The sequence below is a fragment of the Myotis brandtii genome, unplaced genomic scaffold (genome assembly GCF_000412655.1).
Source record: "Myotis brandtii unplaced genomic scaffold, ASM41265v1 scaffold896, whole genome shotgun sequence".
Classification (NCBI taxonomy): Eukaryota; Metazoa; Chordata; class Mammalia; order Chiroptera; family Vespertilionidae; genus Myotis; species Myotis brandtii.
In genome coordinates, this window is record NW_005371677.1 from 662,263 (window position 1) to 681,214 (window position 18,952).

Sequence of the window (18,952 nt, forward strand, 5' to 3'; positions counted from 1 at the left end):
CAGGGAGGGACGTGGGAGGTTGGCCAGCTGGGGGGGGGGGCACCGCGGGAGGGCTCCAGGGCATGTCCAGCCCATCTTGCTCAGTCCCAATCAGCCAGACCCCAGCAGCAAGCTAACCTACCGGTCGGAGCATCTGCCCCCTGGTGGTCAGTGCACATCATAGTGAGCAGTTGAGCAGCCCCTTAGCATAATTAGCATATTATGCTTTGATTGGTTGAACAGACAACCGGACACTTAGCATATTAGGCTTTTATTATATAGGAAATATATATATATATAGTAAATGTGAAAATTATATTGCCTTTGTGATACTTTAATTATAGTTAAACATTGCAGAATATATACTTAAAGTTTTCAGGATAGGGTGATAGTAACTTTTCAGGTCGATAATGACATTCCTTTATTTAGTTTTCAGGTGGGAGATTTGGTACTCATTATCCTAGACGAGCGCCACGACAATTACGTATTATTTACTGTTAGTCCAACCTTATATTTTCTGCATTCAGAATCTTTGCCTGCCCTGGATCTCAAACCAGGTGAGGGTGGTAAGTGTCATATCCATAACTAAAATAATAAAACCTGGAATGGAGAGAATATATTACAGATTTTTATTTCTTGTCTAAATATGTCAGAATCTGTTTGTTTATAAAATCTGCATTATCCAGGTTAATTTCCTGGACTCTATTGACAATTCTAAATCAACGTAGTTAATGCAATTGGGCCAGATATCTCATATCCTAGAAGTAGCAGAATTAAATTGTCACAATTCTTATATAAGTACAATCTATTTATGCTTACCTGCTTGTTAATAACATTACCTTTTTTCGACAAATTATAAAATGTTTTTTTCTGTCTTATTTATCATCCTGTGTTTCTACTTTATTTTTTATTAAAATGTCAATTCTTAAACATTTTTAAAGGCAAAAATAAGTTTTAAAATATAGTAAATTATAATGTCTATTACCTATTATTTTTAAAAATATCTACCAAATTTAAATAATTTGCAATTTTGCTGAAGGCTTTAATGAGATGCATCTATGGACTAGTGATTTCTGAGTCTGATGTACTGAACTATTTTCAGCAATCAGGTATAAATCTTCTAAAATAATTTCTAGACTACTTAATAGTCTAGCCCAAAATCAGGCTCAAAATAAATAGCTCTTTGCTGCCACAAGCTATTTTGTGTCCTCTCTCTCCCCACCCCCCCTTTTATCTAGTACATATTTTCCTTCCTCAAAATAAGAGAAAGCTGATGAAGGGGCAGGGGGTTATTTTTCCAGTGACCGGCTATCACTATACTGACCAATATTAAGAAGCAGTTTCTTGCCAGCCCAGTGTAGTTATCAGTCCATTTAGGGAGGGAAAATAATACATGTGTATCCTACTCCACTCCCTCTCACACGGATTTTTTAATGATGGGTGGTACTTGTCCTCACAGCTAGCTCCTTCTGTTCCCAGTCCTTACGACAGGCTTTTGTTTGATTTGGGAAAACCATTGTCTGTGTTTCTGTGTGTCAGCCTGCTGCTTGGCTGCATTCCTCTTCATAGCTATTCCTGTTCTCTCATTCGTTTATATTTGCATTTTTCTGCCCCCTAGAGTTAATGAATATAAAATTTCAGATGCAATTGTGTTAGGACAAAGAATTCACATTCTGTAGTAGTTCTGCCTATGGTTTTAACTGATTGTTTTTGGATATACACTCATTAGTGGGCCATGATTTTTGTATTTTAAAAGCCGGTGGGAAAAAGTATTCACCGTTTAGAAGGAAAGTTTTTCAGTGTTAGGCTCATGGAACAGTGGTAACGTAATTATTCAATGAGCAGGAGCCCCAGGCAAGCTGGGTCTCTTCTCATCTTCATCCCCGCTGGCCCCAGAGGGAGAGCAATCATTAGGCTGGAGTGGACACAGAGCTCTAAATAGTGCTGGACAAAGTGGTCGGGGAGGGGTCCCCTTTATGCCCTGTCACTTTTCCATTTTTTCTATTACTTGGAAGAATTCTAAAATCACAGGATGATACCCTGGGATAATTCATCTCAATAAAAAAACAAGAATGTATGTGTACTTAGATTGCTGTTTCTATTTGGAACGATAACCTGGTCAAATACCAATTTCTGAAGTAGGCCAACATCACAATCACTCTGCTGTGGCTGCTGGTGGTGGATTACATAGAATGTCCATAAATACATGAGAAATGAGTGGGCTTTGTACCTTGAAAACAATGAGCTTGATATTTTCTTCAGTGATTTTTTTTGTATTTTTTTGCTTTTTATTTGTTTAAGCTTTTCATTTGAAATTTTAAAAAAAAAATTTATCATAAAGTAGCATAAGTATAGTGCAAAAAAAACCATATACCTTTACTCATGTTCATCTTTTATTAACATTTTCCCCTATTTCTATTATTTCTATATGTGTATGTCTAAATGCACAAATACAAAAATATATACAGTGTTTTATGTGCACATTGTTGTTTCCAGAACCATATGAGGCGAAGTTATATCATGGTTCTTTATCTTTAAATATTTTCAATGTGCATATCCAAAGGACAGGGAGGGAATTCAGTTTTTAAATTTTGTATACTCAGATTCACAGTGCACATTATAATTTTAAAGGCACTCACAAGTCTTGCAGAAAATAATTTAACGGTCTTTTTAAAAAATATATATTTTTTTACTGATTTCAGAGAGGAAGGGAGAGGGAGAAAGACTTAGAAACATCAATGATGAGAGAATCATTGATTGACTGCCTGCTGCATGCCGCCTGCTGGGGATCAAGCCTGCAACCTGGGCATATGCCCTTGACTGGAATTGAACCTGGGACCCTTCAGTCCGCAGGCCGACGATCTATTATCCACAGAGCCAAACCGGCTAGGGCAACAGTCTTAATTTACTATGGTACTCCACATCCTCCTTACACGCTTCCCCCCTCTTTTTTTTTTTGGAGGATTATGAGCAGGGGATATAGTATCCCTGTGCCACTGTCCTAGGGGTGTGTGGACTAGCAGAGTGTTTTTATGTCTGAGAGATTATGAGCAGGGGATATAGTACCCCTGTGCCACTGTCCTAAGGGTGTGTGGACTAGCAGAGTGTTTTTATGTCTGAGATAGTGGGACTTTTAGTCCTCATTCATAAAACATAAGCATTTCATTTTAGAATGAGTCTTTTCATAAACGATGAATTATCGGAAATGCTATATTACAGCATTTTTCACATCCTGTGGTCTAGGGGCTTCTCTGTCTTTCTATTATGTGATAGTCTCTATGTATGTACATTTCTGATGGTTTTTCAGGATATCTTTTTTTAAATTTATTTTTTATTTTTTTTTAAATTTTATTTTCTTGTTTAAAGTATTACAAATAGTAGTACATATGTCTCCTTTTTTTCCCCATTGACCTTCCCCCGGCCTCCCCTACCCCCCAGCAAGGATATCTTTTATTTATATTTATGGCATACAAATTAATTTTGGCTTCTCTTGGGAATCTCAAAGACTTATCGAAACAGATAATTTATTGGCCAAAGAACTTTTGAAATCAACTTTTTATGAGAATTTCAGATGAATTGAAAGAGAATGAGTATTAGTTTGTCACACCTGGGCTCCAGGGCAAGCCTTCTCATTCCGTCTCCTCCCACATTTTCCACCTCCCCTTTGCTCAGGCACCACCCTTGTAGACTTGCCGGTTATTTATTGTGCACTGACTGTGTTCACCCTTCCATGCACTGTGGGTACAGACGGGAGAAAGGTGCAGTTCCTGCCCCTGAGCATTGGAGTTAAAAGCAGTACCTCTCAAAAAGCAGGGCTTTTCTTAGAATCTAGAAAATAAGTTTTGTCTGCATAACTTGGCCTGTTTTCAGAATGGAAAAGGTCATCTTAGCACTTTCAGTAGATGGCACTGTTGAGCTAACTTAGAGAATTTCTAGATTTGTTTATATTTTATACTTAGATTATTTGTATATCTTTAATTTTGTTAGTTCTGTGATTTGACTTACCACCTATATTTAATGAATAAATTAAATCAAAATTACTGGTTGAAAAGTAGACTGAATTCAGTGTTGTTTTGAAAATGGTTACACATTTTTGTGATTTCAGCAGTCTTGCATTATTAGTCTGTTTTGATTCTGACAATTACATTTTATGATAACTATAACTGTGCTTTTAAAAAGAAACTAATTTCTTGATTTAATAGCTTCAGGTGTATCTAGAAGACCCTGGGTTCTTGGAAAAGTAATGGAAAAGGAATACTGTCAAGCCAAAAAGGTAAAAACTATATCATATGTTATAAACCTAGGAATTATGTAGAAAATTCTTATACTACTTTATATAGAAATCTTGCATAGTGCTGTCTTGGTCTTTTCTCTCTCTTGAGTGAGACCCTTAATGGGAACCTAACTGCTGATTAAAAGTGAATCTATTTATAAATAGAGTGATATTTTCTTATTTTCATACTCTACTCCCATTGAAGTATAATATTGACGGCTAAAAATGCACCTGACTGTCATATCAGCAGTGCCAGTACAACACAATCAGTGAAATCTAGTGAGCATATTTCCTAACTCTGTAATTTTGGGCCCCTTTGCTCCAAAACACTTATAGAACTTAAACTGTGTAGTACTGAAGTTTCTTTGATACTTTAAAATAATGACTTATGGCTCACTTTGTACTATATTCTTCATCAATACTAGTGGCTCAATATATTTTCACCTGGTGAGGGGAAGATCTTGTGTAGTTTGACCAAGAACCCCCCCTCCCGCCAATACTCTAGCATTGAGTAGTATGATATGATGGCACCTGTGTAATTTGGTTTCTTTTTTTCTTAGGCACAAAACAGATTTAAAGTTCCTTTGGGAACAAAGTTTTACAGAGTGAAAGCTGTGTCGTGGAATAAGAAAGTATAACTTGGAAGAAATTAATACATTCTGTGACATTTTCCTGATTTATCCTACAGTGTTCATTCATCACTCCAAAAACAGCAAGCCATCTTTTTATACAAAAGTCAGCGTGACAATGTGCTTCATTGGTGTACATCATTTACTTTTTAACTGGCTACATACCCTTTAGAACAATAAATTTAACAAGACATTTGGCTGAATTAAAATGGTTTTGGTTTTGGTTTTGTTTTTATCCAAATGAAATGCGGACCAAACTAGTTCATTTCTCAAAGGGCATACCCTGTGCATTGTGGCTTATGATTAGCCATATTAATTGCCTGTTACATATACATTAGCTTGAACTTATTAGATAGTAAATGTTAGTTGTTATTACCAGCATTTGTCCTTTTGTGAAATCAGCATCAGAAACTTGCACTCTGAACACATTCTTTATAAAATGTATAAATTCTTCAAAACTATTTAAAGAAAGAGGAGTGTTATTGCATGCAGATAATCATAATTTTGAGTTTGCCTCTGTAGATTACTAAAGCAAATTGTTTCATTTATTTTTTTAATGCCCTTTGATGTTTCAAAACAAAAAGGAACTCAATTTGATTGATTGATTTTTAAGATCAGCCATAATTATCAGTCTTTAAAAGCACTTTCAACAGATCAGTCGCTTGGGTTCTAAAGGGAAGAGTCTGTGCTATTGACACTTTAAATGCAGCACGGAAACCTTCCCAACATCTTTATTATTCTGTTAAGAATAATTATATTGATGAAATTATAATTCATGGTTCCGTTTCAGAAAAAACATATTCATTGTACATTAACTGTTTAGAGGTCATTTAAATAACAAAATATTGTATTGTAAAAGACATGTAGAATTTTAAAACAATAAAGATTTGAACCTGTAAATGTGTGTGCCTTTTAAGAAGGATACCTTTTTAATATATTTGAGTGCTTGCGGGATATGGGAAAAACTTGTTCTGTATTATATCAAAAGAAACATGTTAATTACAAAAATGTTCTTTAATTATATACTATGTAACAGGGTAAAACAGTGTTATGTAGAATAGAGTTGTGTAAACTAAACTAGAATTTTAAACAAATTGCCATGGAGCAAAGGTATTTAAATGAGTTAGTTGAGTTGGATGAAACTTGTTTCAGGTTTGTTGCTATAGAGAACAATAAATAAAATGATTTCCCCCCCAGAAAATATTTAATTTCTTCATAAAAATAAGTTAAATATTTTTTTAAATATGTATGTCTAATAGTACAGAAAATGGAATAAACACCATAGTGTATAGAAAACTGAATTTGACATATTAATGAATAAATGAACAAATGACTTAACATGTTTCTATTTAATCCTTTCATGACATCTTAATGCAAAGAGTACCAAAGCAATAAATTCCTTAATATACAGAGTGGTTTTTAAAAGCAGATTTTTTGGGTCTAATTGAATCTTCCAGTCGGGCCATTTTTACTTAATTGGGGCCCTTCAAATGTAATATGTGGTCATTGTGCTGTGGAGTTACAGTGGGCTGACACATGACGTCACATCCATCGTCTCGTTAATGCTGCTCTTTAATTTTGTAGCTTATAGTTTTTCTTAAGTCCATCTTGTCAGTGTTCACATATACATTTATAAAGCAGAAAGGCAATGCAGTTTTCTTAACAAAGAAAAAAAAATGAGCCCTAGCCAGTTTGGCTCAGTGGATAGAGTGTCGGCCTGCGGACTTAAGGGTACTGGGTTCGACACTGGTCAGGGCACATGCCTGGGTTTCAGGCTCCATCCCCAGCAGGAGGCAGCCAATCAATGATTCATCATTGATGTTTCTATCTCCTCCCTCCCTGAAACCAATCTTTATATATAAAGGCCTAAGTGACAGTTCAGTAGCTATGACATGCACTGACCATCAGGGGGCAGACGCTCAATGCACAGGCATGGAAACCTGGAACAGACTGATGAATCTCAGAGGGATGGGGGGAGGGCGGGAAGAGATTAACAAGATCTTATATGAATACTAGAGGCCCGGTGCACAGGTGGGGTCCCTCAACTTGGCCTGCACCCTCTCGCAATCTGGGACCCCTCAGGGGATGTTGGACTGCCTGTTTTGGCCCAATCCCCGCAGGCCAGGCCGAGGGACCCCACCAGTGCACAAATCCATGCACCAGGCCTCTAGTAAAATAAATTAAAAATTCATAAAAAAGAAAATGAAACCTGGAAATTAAAACTCATCAATTGTATCCTTACCTTTGGGTGATTAAGGAAAACGTACTGAGAACTTTGGCATCAGAATGTTTGCATTCCAGGTCTAGATATAACTAAATTAAAAATTCATAAAAAAAGAAAGAAAATGAAACCTGGAAATCAAAACTCATCAATTGTATCCTTACCGTTGGGTGATTAAGGAAAATGTACCGAGAGCTCTGGCATCAGAATGTTTGCATTCCAGGTCTAGATATAACTTGACTTCGGGCAAGTTGCATAAACTCTGAACCCAGTTTTCTCATGTATGAAATTGTGTTATAATAGGACCAACTTCATAGGGTTATTTTGAAGATTAAGTGATAAAAATTACAAATCTAAAGTGCTTCAAACAATTTTTAAAAACAGGCTAAGTACTCAGAAAACAGGAGCTATTGTAAAGCTTTCTTTAAACATCTGAATTTCACTATTCAGGTTCTAATAGAAATGTTGTTTTCGTTGTTAAAAGGATATTTAAATCATGTTTCACTGCAAAGTAAATGAAGTATATGCAAATTGTGTGAATAGTTTACTTATTTTGACAAATATGCCTGGATATATACTAAGAAGAAATGAGCAAAAATTAAACTTTTACTTGCATTTACTTTAAAAATTACCATGGTGTAAAAACAAATTTAGTATGCACCTAAGCCTTTGTCATATTTCCCAGTTTTGCCGCCTAGAGATGATATTACTTGGCCATTTTTATCTTATGTTCCAAATTATATGACCATACTACTGTTTCTTGATAACAATTTACATTATTGACTTTCTCTTTTTTTATATTTATAAGAGACTATTTATGTGGTTAATCACAGGTATAAAAAGTAATTCCCAGAAGTTACAGAGGTAAAGGAAGGGCCCTTGGAGCTCGGGAGTGAGGCAGCTAATGGTAACCTGCTTGGGGCAGAGAAAGGCACCGGTGTGCTCCCGGGAGGAAGAGCGCTCTGGGTCCTCCATCCTAAGGGTTTTAAGGGCGGAGATCTCAATAGAATATTCAGCAGTTTTCCAGGTGTATCCTTTCAGGGTTGTGGTCTCCACTGGTTGATGGGCTAGCACGAGGGCAGGGGGTCATTATTCAATGCAGCTGGTCCTGAGGTCAGCCTCAGGTCACTGGAACATTTCACATGTTCCTGATTTTGCTGCTTTTCTGGACCTGGAACTGAAATACAACTTCCCATCCTGACTGGCACAGTCGAGGCTGTGGGGTGCAGCCGAATGCTGGGGACGGCTGCCAGCCATCCTCCGACAGCGGTTGGCTTCGGACGCGCTGCGGCATCTCAAGGCCTTGGGCCTGCTTCTCGGAGTCCCCAGTCGCCAAGCTCTGGATCCTGAGGAACAGCCACTGCTTGGCCTGGGTGGTCCGACTTTAGAGACGTGCGCCCGGCCTGTGGCTGTGGCCACCCCTCCAGCTGAATGCGGGTGTGGCTGTGCACCTCCTTGCGGTGAAGGTCTGCGTCCTCCTGCTCCTCTTCCAGGTAAAGTCCCAATGGGAGGTAAAAGTGTTCAGGCACCGTCCCCCGTGGCTCCTCGCTGCAAGCCCTGTGTCCATGTTCTCTTTCTCATGAGGTATGAAGATTTAATTATGTCATAGGAACTTTCTTGGCTACCTCTGTTAACTTTCTAGTTGGTTCCTTAGCATTTACATTATGACCCTCTAACTCAGTGGTTCTCAACCTTGGCTGCACATTAGAATCACCTGGGAATCTTTTTAAAATCCTGATTTCTGGGCCTCATCCTCTGGAAATTTTGTTTCTTTGTTACTAATGTTGTGGCCCCCACCCCATAACAAAGAAGCGAAATTTCCAGAGGATGAGGCCCAGAAATCAGGATTTTAAAAAGATTCCCAGGTGATTCTAATGTGCAGCCAAGGTTGAGAACCACTGCTCTAAATATTGTCTGCTGAGCCAAGTCCTGAACTGTGATTACATTCCTTCTCTTGTACAGTTCATGGTCTTTATTTGAAGCTTTTCTGTTGTTTTCTGTGCTATTGTTGTGTAATTACCATAGCTTTAATCTTTTCAAATTCTGCTTCACATTTTATTCCATCAAGTCACATTTTCCTCAGAGACCTCATCTTGGAAACATTAGCTCTTCTGCTTCAAACTAATCATTGCTTTCTAAGCCTACTATATCACATTCTAGCATTTTTTGTTAGGAAGCCATTGTTTCTTGTTTCTCTTGCTGGAGCTTATGATTCTAGGAAAAAAATAGTAGAAAATAAATTTTCTGAATCTCTGCTAATATAACAAATAGGCTCACACTTGACAGTTAATTGGATATAGAATTTTTCAGAAATTAACTCCATTGTCTTTTACTATCCAAGTTATTGTGAAAACAAATGCCATTTTATTTGTGTTCTCTATAGTTTTTAGCCCACGTCTATGCTCCCCAGAAATCTTTAAGAGCTTTTTAGACCTAGAACTATAAAATGGCATGATAATGTCTTGCAGTTCCCTGTCTCCTTTCTTGCTGTTAATCGGTGAATCTTTTCAACCTAAGGATACACGTCATATAGGAGAAATTTTATACTTGATTGACTTTAGAGGGGAGGGAGAGGGAGAGATAGAAACATCAGTGATGAGAGAGAATCATTGATCAGTTGCCTCCTGCACTCCCACACTGGGGATGGAGCTCGAAATCCAGGCATGTGCCCTGACCGGGAATCAAACCATGACCTTCTGGTTCATGGGTTGAAACTCAACCACTGAGTCACTGCCTGGAGGCTAAAGCAAACAGCAGTTAGCATAAAAATGCAAAAAGAAACATTGGAAGGCCAATGGACTTTGATATTCAGCAGGGCTGAAAATCAGCATAAAATTGCCCTGCTGTGGGCGCAATGGCTCAAGGCAATTTCCTGAGCTGATAATTCTTACATTGTTTACCAAACTTTATCTTTGATCTGCCTGTATGCATTGCTAAAGGGCAAATGTATATTCAAGTAAATAAAAAGTGAACCAGGCCAGAACTCGGGGTGCCTATTCCGGAAAGAGGTCTCCACCTGCCCCCAATGCCTTCTAAATTCATATTTCTTGTATAGTGTTTTCATTTGTGCGGCAGCCCCTCCTTCAGATTCCAAACCTAGTCTTGTAGGTCGTGGCAGGTCAGACCACCTGGGCTAGGGGAAGTCTTAAAATTTTCTCTTTATTTCTCAAATGTATGATAAACCTTTTAGAACTCCATTTCCCTTGTATTCTGATTTCCTATTTTCTATCTGATTGATAAACTTTAGTCTTTTCTGAGAGTTTTCTCAATTTTAAACCATTTCATTGAATTTTTATGTTGACAATTATGGTTATAACTTTCAAGAGTGCTGATTATCTTTCGTGATAGGGTCCATTATCTTTTCACATTTCTCTGAAGATATAAATTGTTTTTCTTTAGTTCTCTTTTATGTCCTCTATTGTCTCCAAGGCATTTTTTTCTTATTAATTTTGTTTTTATTTCATGTCAGAAGTGCTCCTGAATTGTCTGGTGTTACTTGTTTATCCTCAGTTTCAAGAGTGAGGCATTACACAGCTGATGTCCAGTTCTGTTTTAAATCCCTCCTGGACCTCTATCTGGAAAATAGAGAAAATTTTAAAAACTTTATAAAATATTGGAAATCATCTGGCTTACCTCACTCTTTTTTTATTTTAAGGTGAACAATCTTGATTTCTTTTTATGGATATAAATGGTGTCTGAAAAATTGGACAGATATGTGCAAAAAAAATAAAGCTAGACACGTTCTGACCATATTTTTAAATTATAGAAAACTCCAAACATACTAAAGTAGAGGAATTGTATAGTGTAAGGAATGCCTAGTATTCACCGCCCAGATTTAGTAATCATGCTTTCTCTATCTTTACCCATTTCCCTCTGTTCCTGAGTTATTTTGAAGCAAAGTTTAGTCACTTATTCAGTCACCAGCTCTGTAACAGGCCAAGGGCAGAGGTCATTTTGGTGGGGAGCACAGAGTTCACTAGTGATGGGAGGTAGGAGAACCAGACTCAGAAACAGAATTGGGGAACTTGAGAGGTCTTGGTAGCAGACTTGTTAGAGCCCAGCCACTGGAATAACCAAGTGGCATATCCTTTGTCCCTCTGTTCTGCTTTCAGATTCTAGGGAGGCAGTAGGATTGTCGTAAGTGTGGCCCTCTGTCCTGCCTTGGCCAGGGGAGGCTCCACAACTTGACTCACAGTTGTACTGACACTACTCAGTGGGGTGAGGTGATTCTCCTGAACTATTTGGGAATAAGGACGGGCAAGCCAAAGGGCTACAGGGAGAGCGGAAATAGTCCTGGTGACAGCTTCCTGCTTCACGGAGGCAGTTAAGAAAAATATGGAACAGCCATAAGCGGTTTGGCTCAGTGGATAGAGCGTCGGCCTGCGGACTGAAGGGTTCCAGGTTCGATTCCGGTCAAGGGCATGTATCTTGGTTGCGGGCACATACCCAGTGGGGAGTGTGCAGGAGGCAGCTGATTGATGTTTCTCTCTCATCGATGTTTCTAACTCTCTATCCCTCTCCCTTCCTCTCTATAAAAAATAAAATATATAAAAAAAATAGAAAAAAAGAAAAATATGGAATGAAAAACAGAGGAACACTTTTAAAAAAATGTTTTTTTTATTTATTTCAGAGAAGAAGGGAGAGAGGGAGAGAGAGAGGGAGAGAGAGAAATATCAATGATGAGAGAAACACTGATCAACTGCCTCCTGCAAGTTCCACACTGGGGATCGAGCCCGCAACCTGTGCCCTGACTGGGGCTCGAGCCATAACGTGGTTCATAGGTTGATGCTCAACCACCGAGCCATGCCGGCTGGGCTGGAGGGACACTTAAAAAAAAAAAAAAGTAATGGCTGAAGGTAAAATGGCAAGAAAAAGAGCTGAATACTGTAATGAAATGATGATAGGTGTCATTCCTTTTAATTGTGCTGAGAATTAAAAAAACATTTTTTTCTAACAATCTGGTCATGCATTCAAATTTTAGTCTTTTTCCTTACATTATGAACAGCTAATTTGATGTGACTTGTGTTATCTTGCCATTTCTCAATTATTGATTCAACTTCTGAAAGAACAGACTTTTCAAAATAAGCTTTTTATTTTAGAATAATTTCAGTGGCAAAGATAGTATAGATTTCCCACATATACCCCTCAGGTGGTTTCCCCATCACTAAAATCTTACACCACCATTTGTCAAACTAAAAAGTTAGCATCAGTACTTACATTACTGTTAATTTAATTGCAGACTTCATGTAGCTTTCACCCGATTTTTCGTGTCTTCTTCATGTTTTAGGACCCAGTAAAAGGTACCACATTGCATCTCGTTATCATGGCCCCGTCGTCTCCTCTGGCCTGTGACTCAGTCCTTTTCTCTCATGGTCTTGACAGTCTTGAGGAGAGCAGCCTGGTGCCCTACAGAATGTTGCCCAACCTGGGTTTGTCTGATGTTTTCCTCAAGGTTAGACTGGAGTTGTCGGCATTTGGAACGAAGACCACAGAGATTAAGTGCCCATCATATCAGGGAACATGTCACATCCCAGACACCCCAGATGATGTGCACCGTCATCACTGTGTACGCTGGTGTTTTCCAGGTCTCTCCACTGCAAAATCCCCATTTCCCCCTTTGTCTAGTATTTGGAAACAAGACACTAGTTCTAGTCCATGCTTAAGAGGTGGGATGGCGATTAAGCTCCACCTCTTGGATAGGGGAATATCTACATTATTTTGAATTCTTTTATAAGGAGGAGTTGTGAGAGAAGACTTTATAATTCCATTTTTTTTTAATATTTAGAAAATGTTATATGTTTTGAGAATCTAGGCATTTGCCCAGTGGCCTCTGTGACCCTTTCAGACCTCATCTCCATCAATGTCTAAACACTGTGTTTAAAAAAGTTAAAGCCCTAGCCGGTTTGGCTCAGTGGACAGAGCCTCGGCCTGCTGACTAAAGGGTCCCAGGTTCGATTCCGGCCAAGGGCACATGCCCGGGTTGTGGGCTCGATCCCCCCCAGTAGGGGGAGTGCAGGAGGCAGCCAATCAATGATTCTCTCTTACCATTGATGTTTCTCTCTCTCTCCCTCTCCCTTCCTCTCTGAAATCAATAAAAAATTATATCTCTTGCAGTTCGGGACCCCTCGGGGGATGTCTGCCTGCTGGCTTAGGCCCACTCCTGTCACTGCTTCTGTGCTCACCAGCCATGAGCCTGGCTTCAGGCTGAGTGGCGCTCCTATGGGAGTGCACTGACCACCAGGGGGCAGCTCCTGCATTCAGTGTCTTCCCCCTGGTGGTCAGTGCGCAACATAGCGACAGGTCATTCCTCTGTTTGGTCAATTTGCATATTAGCCTTTTATTATATAGGATAGTTAAATTCATCAATAGTTTAAGGTCATTCAACATTATTTGTTATTGTTATTAAATGACTCATATAAGTATTTATTATGGGTCATGTTTAAATGATACCATAAGAAGTGGCTAGAACAAAAGTTGAAGAATCCAACCTTCTGTAAGCACCAAAACAATGAGTCTGGCTTACTTTTGGCAGAAACATGTTGACAGGTTGGTACATTGTAGGTCATCCTATAAAACACTGTTCATTGGAGAAGTCTGACTGAGGTATTGCCTCTCCTCAGTCATGACACAGTCCACACTGCAAGAACCCTAGTTTATGACTTTTTGTTGTGAGGATATTTTTTCCATTGATTTTTAGAGAGAGAGGAAGGGATTTTTAGAGAGAGAGAGAGAAACATTGATTGCTTGCCTCCTGCATGAGCCCAACCAGGGCCTGGGATGGAGCCTGTACATGCCCTTGACCAGAATCAAACCTGGGACCCTTCAGTCCGTGGGCCAATGCTCTGTCCACTGGGCCACACTGGCCAGGGCATGACTGTTTTCATTATAGTTTTCCTTATTTAACAGATGGGGAAAGCCAAGGAACCATCTACAATGACCCCTTGTCAGTCAGAGAAAGGAGAACGTTGTTATAACTAAAACTATAAATTGTGTCTAATTTGCTGGGCCAATGCTCTACCCACTGGGCAAAACTGGCCAGGGCATGACTGTTTTTATTATAGTTTTCTTTATTTAACAGATGGGGAAAGCCAAGGAACCATCTATAATGACCTCTTGTCAGTCAGAGAAAGGAGAATGTTGTTATAACTAAAACTATAAATTGTGTCTAATTTGCCTGTGTCTGTGTCTCTGACAAAACTTGGCGGTTTTGTCAGCCTTGAGGAGGATCTGGCCATTCCCTCACTCTCAAGGCTGGTCACTCAAGGTCCTTGCCCGGCTGGAATGACCAGCAGATTCACTGATGAGCACATTGACAAAAATCAGTGTTTCTTTTAAAATAATTCTTTATTGTTGAAAGTGCTACATATGTCCCCTCCAGCCTGCCCTGCCCCCCGCCCCAGGCCTTCAACACCCTATTGTCTGTGCCCATGGGTTATGCATATCTGCATACAAGGTGTTTGGTTGAAAAATCTGTGTTGCTCCTGCATGCTGAGATTGGGCAGAAATGGAGTGTGGTGTTCCAGTAGCCATCCAGGGTAATCAGGCATCAGGTTTGGTGAATCCACTGAAAATGAAATACAAATACTTGCCTTTAAGTTTTTAAATGTTCTCAATGTTTGTTCTCAAATGCATCGCATGCTTAGCCCCGTGTGTGACAGAGCAAGCAAGCCATTAGTCTCCGTGGGATGGATGCTCTAGCCTCATTCCCAAGGTAGGACCAGTGACAAAAAGAGGGTGGGTTAAAAGTGTATTTCAAGTGACATTAGTGGGGTCTTTTTTCCCAAAGAGAGATTTAAGTGCTTCAAAGGGAACACCAAACGAGAAGGAAGCAGCAGATGGGACCCACTTGGAATTAAATCAGAACCTTCAACTGTATATAAGAAGGAAGGTGGTGGCTTATTATTGTTCTTCAAGCTCTAGGATCAGAATCAGAATAATTTGGCACAAAGTCTTGGCATCTGAAAAATTAATCAAACACCATTTTAAGCCTCAGAACACAGCTTGTGGTGATTTCTGATGCTGCTACACATTTAAAATTCCCTGAGGAAGAGAAGGCACATATTTGTTGAATAGTCCTTAAACACACACACATATTTACACTGACAAATTTACAAAGATGTAACATTATTATGACAATCGATTTATATGATAAATAAGCAAGCTTTGACATACAGAAGTTGGCAGTGGAGAAAAGCATAAAAGATTTCTCAAGTGGTAGGTATTCATAGAAGATAAATATTTTCAATAATACCTATGAAGACAGGTAAGATATCTGTACTAATAGCATTTCATAAAGACTAGTTAGAACCCGGCTGGCGTGGCTCAGTGGTTGAGCATCGACCTATGAACCAGGAGGTCAGGGAACACATCTGGGTTGCGGGCTCGATCCCCAGTGTGGGTCATGCAGAAGGCAGCCGATCAATGATTCTCTCTCATTAGTGATGTTTCTATCTCTGTCTCCCTCTCCCTTCCTCTCTGAAATCAGTAAAAATTTTAAAAAGACTAATTAGAGCTATAGGTTCTATAGGCCTTGGTGCTATTATTTTTGCAATCAGAATATCTGAATTATGTCCTTGTGTGAGAACACTTTGTCTGGCTCCCTCTCCAGCTCCTCAGAGCTTCTTTCTATGTTAGATTGGATGCTGCCCGATTCATGAATCATTGAATGAAGCCAGTAAGATCTTTAAAATTTCCTCAGTTGAATTTTGTTTTTTTGACATCTTTGCTTAATTTTATTTTTCAAAAAACTTGTCTTTTACAAAGTATTTTTAGTCTATGACAGATTGGAGTTTCCTCAGTTGAATTTTGTTTTTTTGACATCTTTGCTTAATTTTATTTTTCAAAAACTTGTCTTTTACAAAGTATTTTTAGTCTATGACAGATTGGAGGAAAAATTAAACAAAAAAACACACAAAAAAACCCAACAAAAACAAACCCCAAACCTTGCCCACCCCACACGTGTTACTTTCGTGAAATGCCCACGTTTGTCCACAAGGTGTCGCCTTACTGCCGGAGTCGGTCTTGCAAAGGATGGAGACGCCCCCACATTGGCTTTTTACTCTGACACGGTTCCAGTTAGGACACAGCATCCGTCCTGAAACGACAAATGCTGGTAGATTGCTCCCCGGTACAATTCTTTATTCTCATCAAGCGAACAGAAGGTATAATTCCACTGACGAACGAGTGGAATTTCTGAGAGCCATTGCTGAGTGGGCCCGGGTGCTGTCACACCAGGGGCAACCATGCCATGCTGTGGGGCCTGCGGTGCCTGTGTAATTGTTGTTGGCCTTCCAGAATAGAGGTGTCAGTACAGTTTCCGGTGACGGTTCTCAAACGGTAGCTCCTCAGAATCACCCGGAGGCCTTGGTAACCAGGGGCTCTGACTTGGCAGGGAATCTGATGGGACTGGCTCAGGGAACACACTTTGAGAACCTGTGCCCTGTGTCAGAGTGCTCGAGACCACGGAGTAACCTGGGCAGGAGACTTGTGTTTAAATGGAGATGCTGATGGTGGGAAGGAAGGGCTGGGACCGTCTATGTGGCAGTTTAGCAGAGAGCCTGGCGTCCAGGGAGAAGCTGGATTTTTGTGGACCCCGAAGCTTATACAAATTTGAGATGAAATACAAAGTTACAAATGTAAAATTGGGTTAGAGTTATATATTTATTTAGAATGAGAAAATAAAGGCAAAATCAGAAATCTAGAAAGCTGACCAATGTCACATTGTCAGAAAATATAGTAAACGATCATACTTTTATCAATGATTTGTCTGACACATCTTTTTAATAGTAATTCTTTTCTGCAATTTTGCCTTCATTTTCCATAATTACCTCTCCATATGAGAAATACTCTGTACCAAAGTGGTTTTCTATGCTGAAATTAGAAAGAAAATTTAGTCTTACCTTTAGTATGATTGATCAAAGTCTGCTTCTTAAAAATTATTAACAGTTTAAGAAATTTCTTTCAGCTTCACAAATAGGATGATTATCCAATTGGGGAAAGCCTCTATCACTTGTCTTTTATAAATAAGCTGTGAGGTTGAGGGCACTTCAAGCTTCCCTGGGCAGAGCCTACAACTAAATGCTTTTTGAATTTTGATTCTCTAACCACTTGTTGCAGTATTTCAAGTTTTATGGTGTTGCATTAGTTTCCTATTGCCGCTGTGGCAGGTGACTGCATACTTTGTGGTTAAAAACAGGTCAGAATGATTCTCTTACGAAGAGAGGCCCAAGTGGACCCTAGGGGTTAAAATCAAGGTTTCAACGGGGCTTGGTTGCTGCTGGAGGTCCCGGGGACAGCCCGCTCCCTTCCTGTTTCCGAATCCAGTGACTGCCTGCGTTCCTTAGCTTGTGTCCCCTTCCTCCATCTCCAAAGCCAGCAGCCTCGCACCTTCCTCAAATCTCTCTCTGCCTCTGCCCCTGCTTCTCAGGACCCCTGTGGCGACCCTGGGCTTCATTGGATAATCCAGGACACTCTCCCATCTAGAGGTCAGTTGATGAGCAACCTTCATTCCATCTGCAACCTTCATTCCCTTTGCTATGTGGCCTAGTGTGTCATAGAGTCTGGTGACAGGGACATGGACATGGACATCTCTGAATGTCCCATTCTGCCTACCACAGTGATCTTCATACACGTTGGTATTTTATGTCAAAATAACAAAGCATGTAACTCTTTTTCAGTGTTCTTGCAAGTCACTCCTCTACACAGACAATGAAAGGGCTACCGGTTCATTATCTCATTTTGAAATTTATTTCTCTCTCTCTCTCTTTTTAATACATTTTTATTGATTTCAGAGAGAAAGGGAGAGGGAGAGAGAATCATTGATTGGCTGCCTCCTGCACGCCCCGTTCTGGGGATCGAGCCCGCAACCCAGGCATGTGCCCTTGACCGAAATCAAACCAGGGACCCTTCAGTCCTCAGACCGGCACTCTATCCACTGAGCCAAACCTAGGGCCCTTCTTATTTTCTTAATGGTGACTTTTAGTTATTTTCTTAAGTGTTACCTTGAGAAGTACAATTAGTATCTTAAACTTAAAACAACCTAGTTTGAATGAATACCAACTTAACTTCAGTAGCATGTACACACTCTGATCCTGTACATCTCTGTTCCTTCCTCTTGATGTTGTCATAGACGACATCTTTATAATTTCATGTCCGTTAGCATAGATTTCCAATTATTGCTAGATGTATTTGTCTTTCAAATCACAGAGGAAACGAAAAGGGAGTGACAAACCAAAAATACAGTAATGTTTGCTTTCATATGTACCTTAGTCGACACTATCTCAGTGCTCTTCGTCTCTTCACGTGGCTTCGCAGCACTGCCTGGTGACCTTTCACTTCGGCTTCAAGGACACCCTTGAGCATTTCTCATAGAGTAGGTCCTCCTAGTAATGACATCCCTCAGCTTCTGTTTACCTGAGAATCTCTTAAGAACGATAGCTTTGCCAGATATAGACTTTTTGGTTGACTTTTCTTTTATTGTCCGTGGGAGCGAGGTCCTCCTGGCTCCCTCCCGATCCAGGCACCCGCACTGGGAGCGCAGGTGGCTGTGTTGAAGACCTCCACCAAGCCGGGGGGAGGGGAGGCTAGGCTAACACCACGGAGATCTCCTCCCTGCGACACTGTGAACACTGGCTGCGTGCTCACTCGGTTGCTGTAAACCTTGGGCTACTTTATAGCGTTGTGATAAAGTTGATTTTAGTCTTTCGTGTTTCTGGTGGGAGGGATGGCCTCAGGGTGTCGCTTCCCTGCTCCTTTTGCTGATATCACTCAACATATTTTTAATAGTACGTTAACATCCGTTTTATAGCCCACGATTAAGTCTAGCCTGCACTAAGCAAGCACAGAGCCTAA

General features: G+C 39.9%; 1 protein-coding gene across 6 annotated transcripts in view; it reads left to right on the top strand.

Moving 5' to 3' along the window:
- The window catches only part of RB1CC1 (RB1-inducible coiled-coil 1), a 53,702-nt gene extending 47,620 nt beyond the window's left edge, over window positions 1–6,082 (top strand). For 3 of the 6 annotated variants that reach the window (XM_005885177.2, XM_014532465.1, XM_014532464.1), the window contains 3 exons: window positions 409–545; window positions 4,182–4,252; window positions 4,813–5,781. In XM_005885177.2, the coding sequence (XP_005885239.1) occupies window positions 409–545; window positions 4,182–4,252; window positions 4,813–4,890 (286 nt within the window). In that variant the 3' untranslated portion in view covers window positions 4,891–5,781. Of the gene's footprint in view, window positions 1–408; window positions 546–4,181; window positions 4,253–4,812 lie in introns of all 6 variants that reach the window. The other 3 variants (XM_005885175.2, XM_005885176.2, XR_001360418.1) reach the window with 3 other exon arrangements.
- The last annotated feature ends 12,870 nt before the right edge of the window (window positions 6,083–18,952 follow it).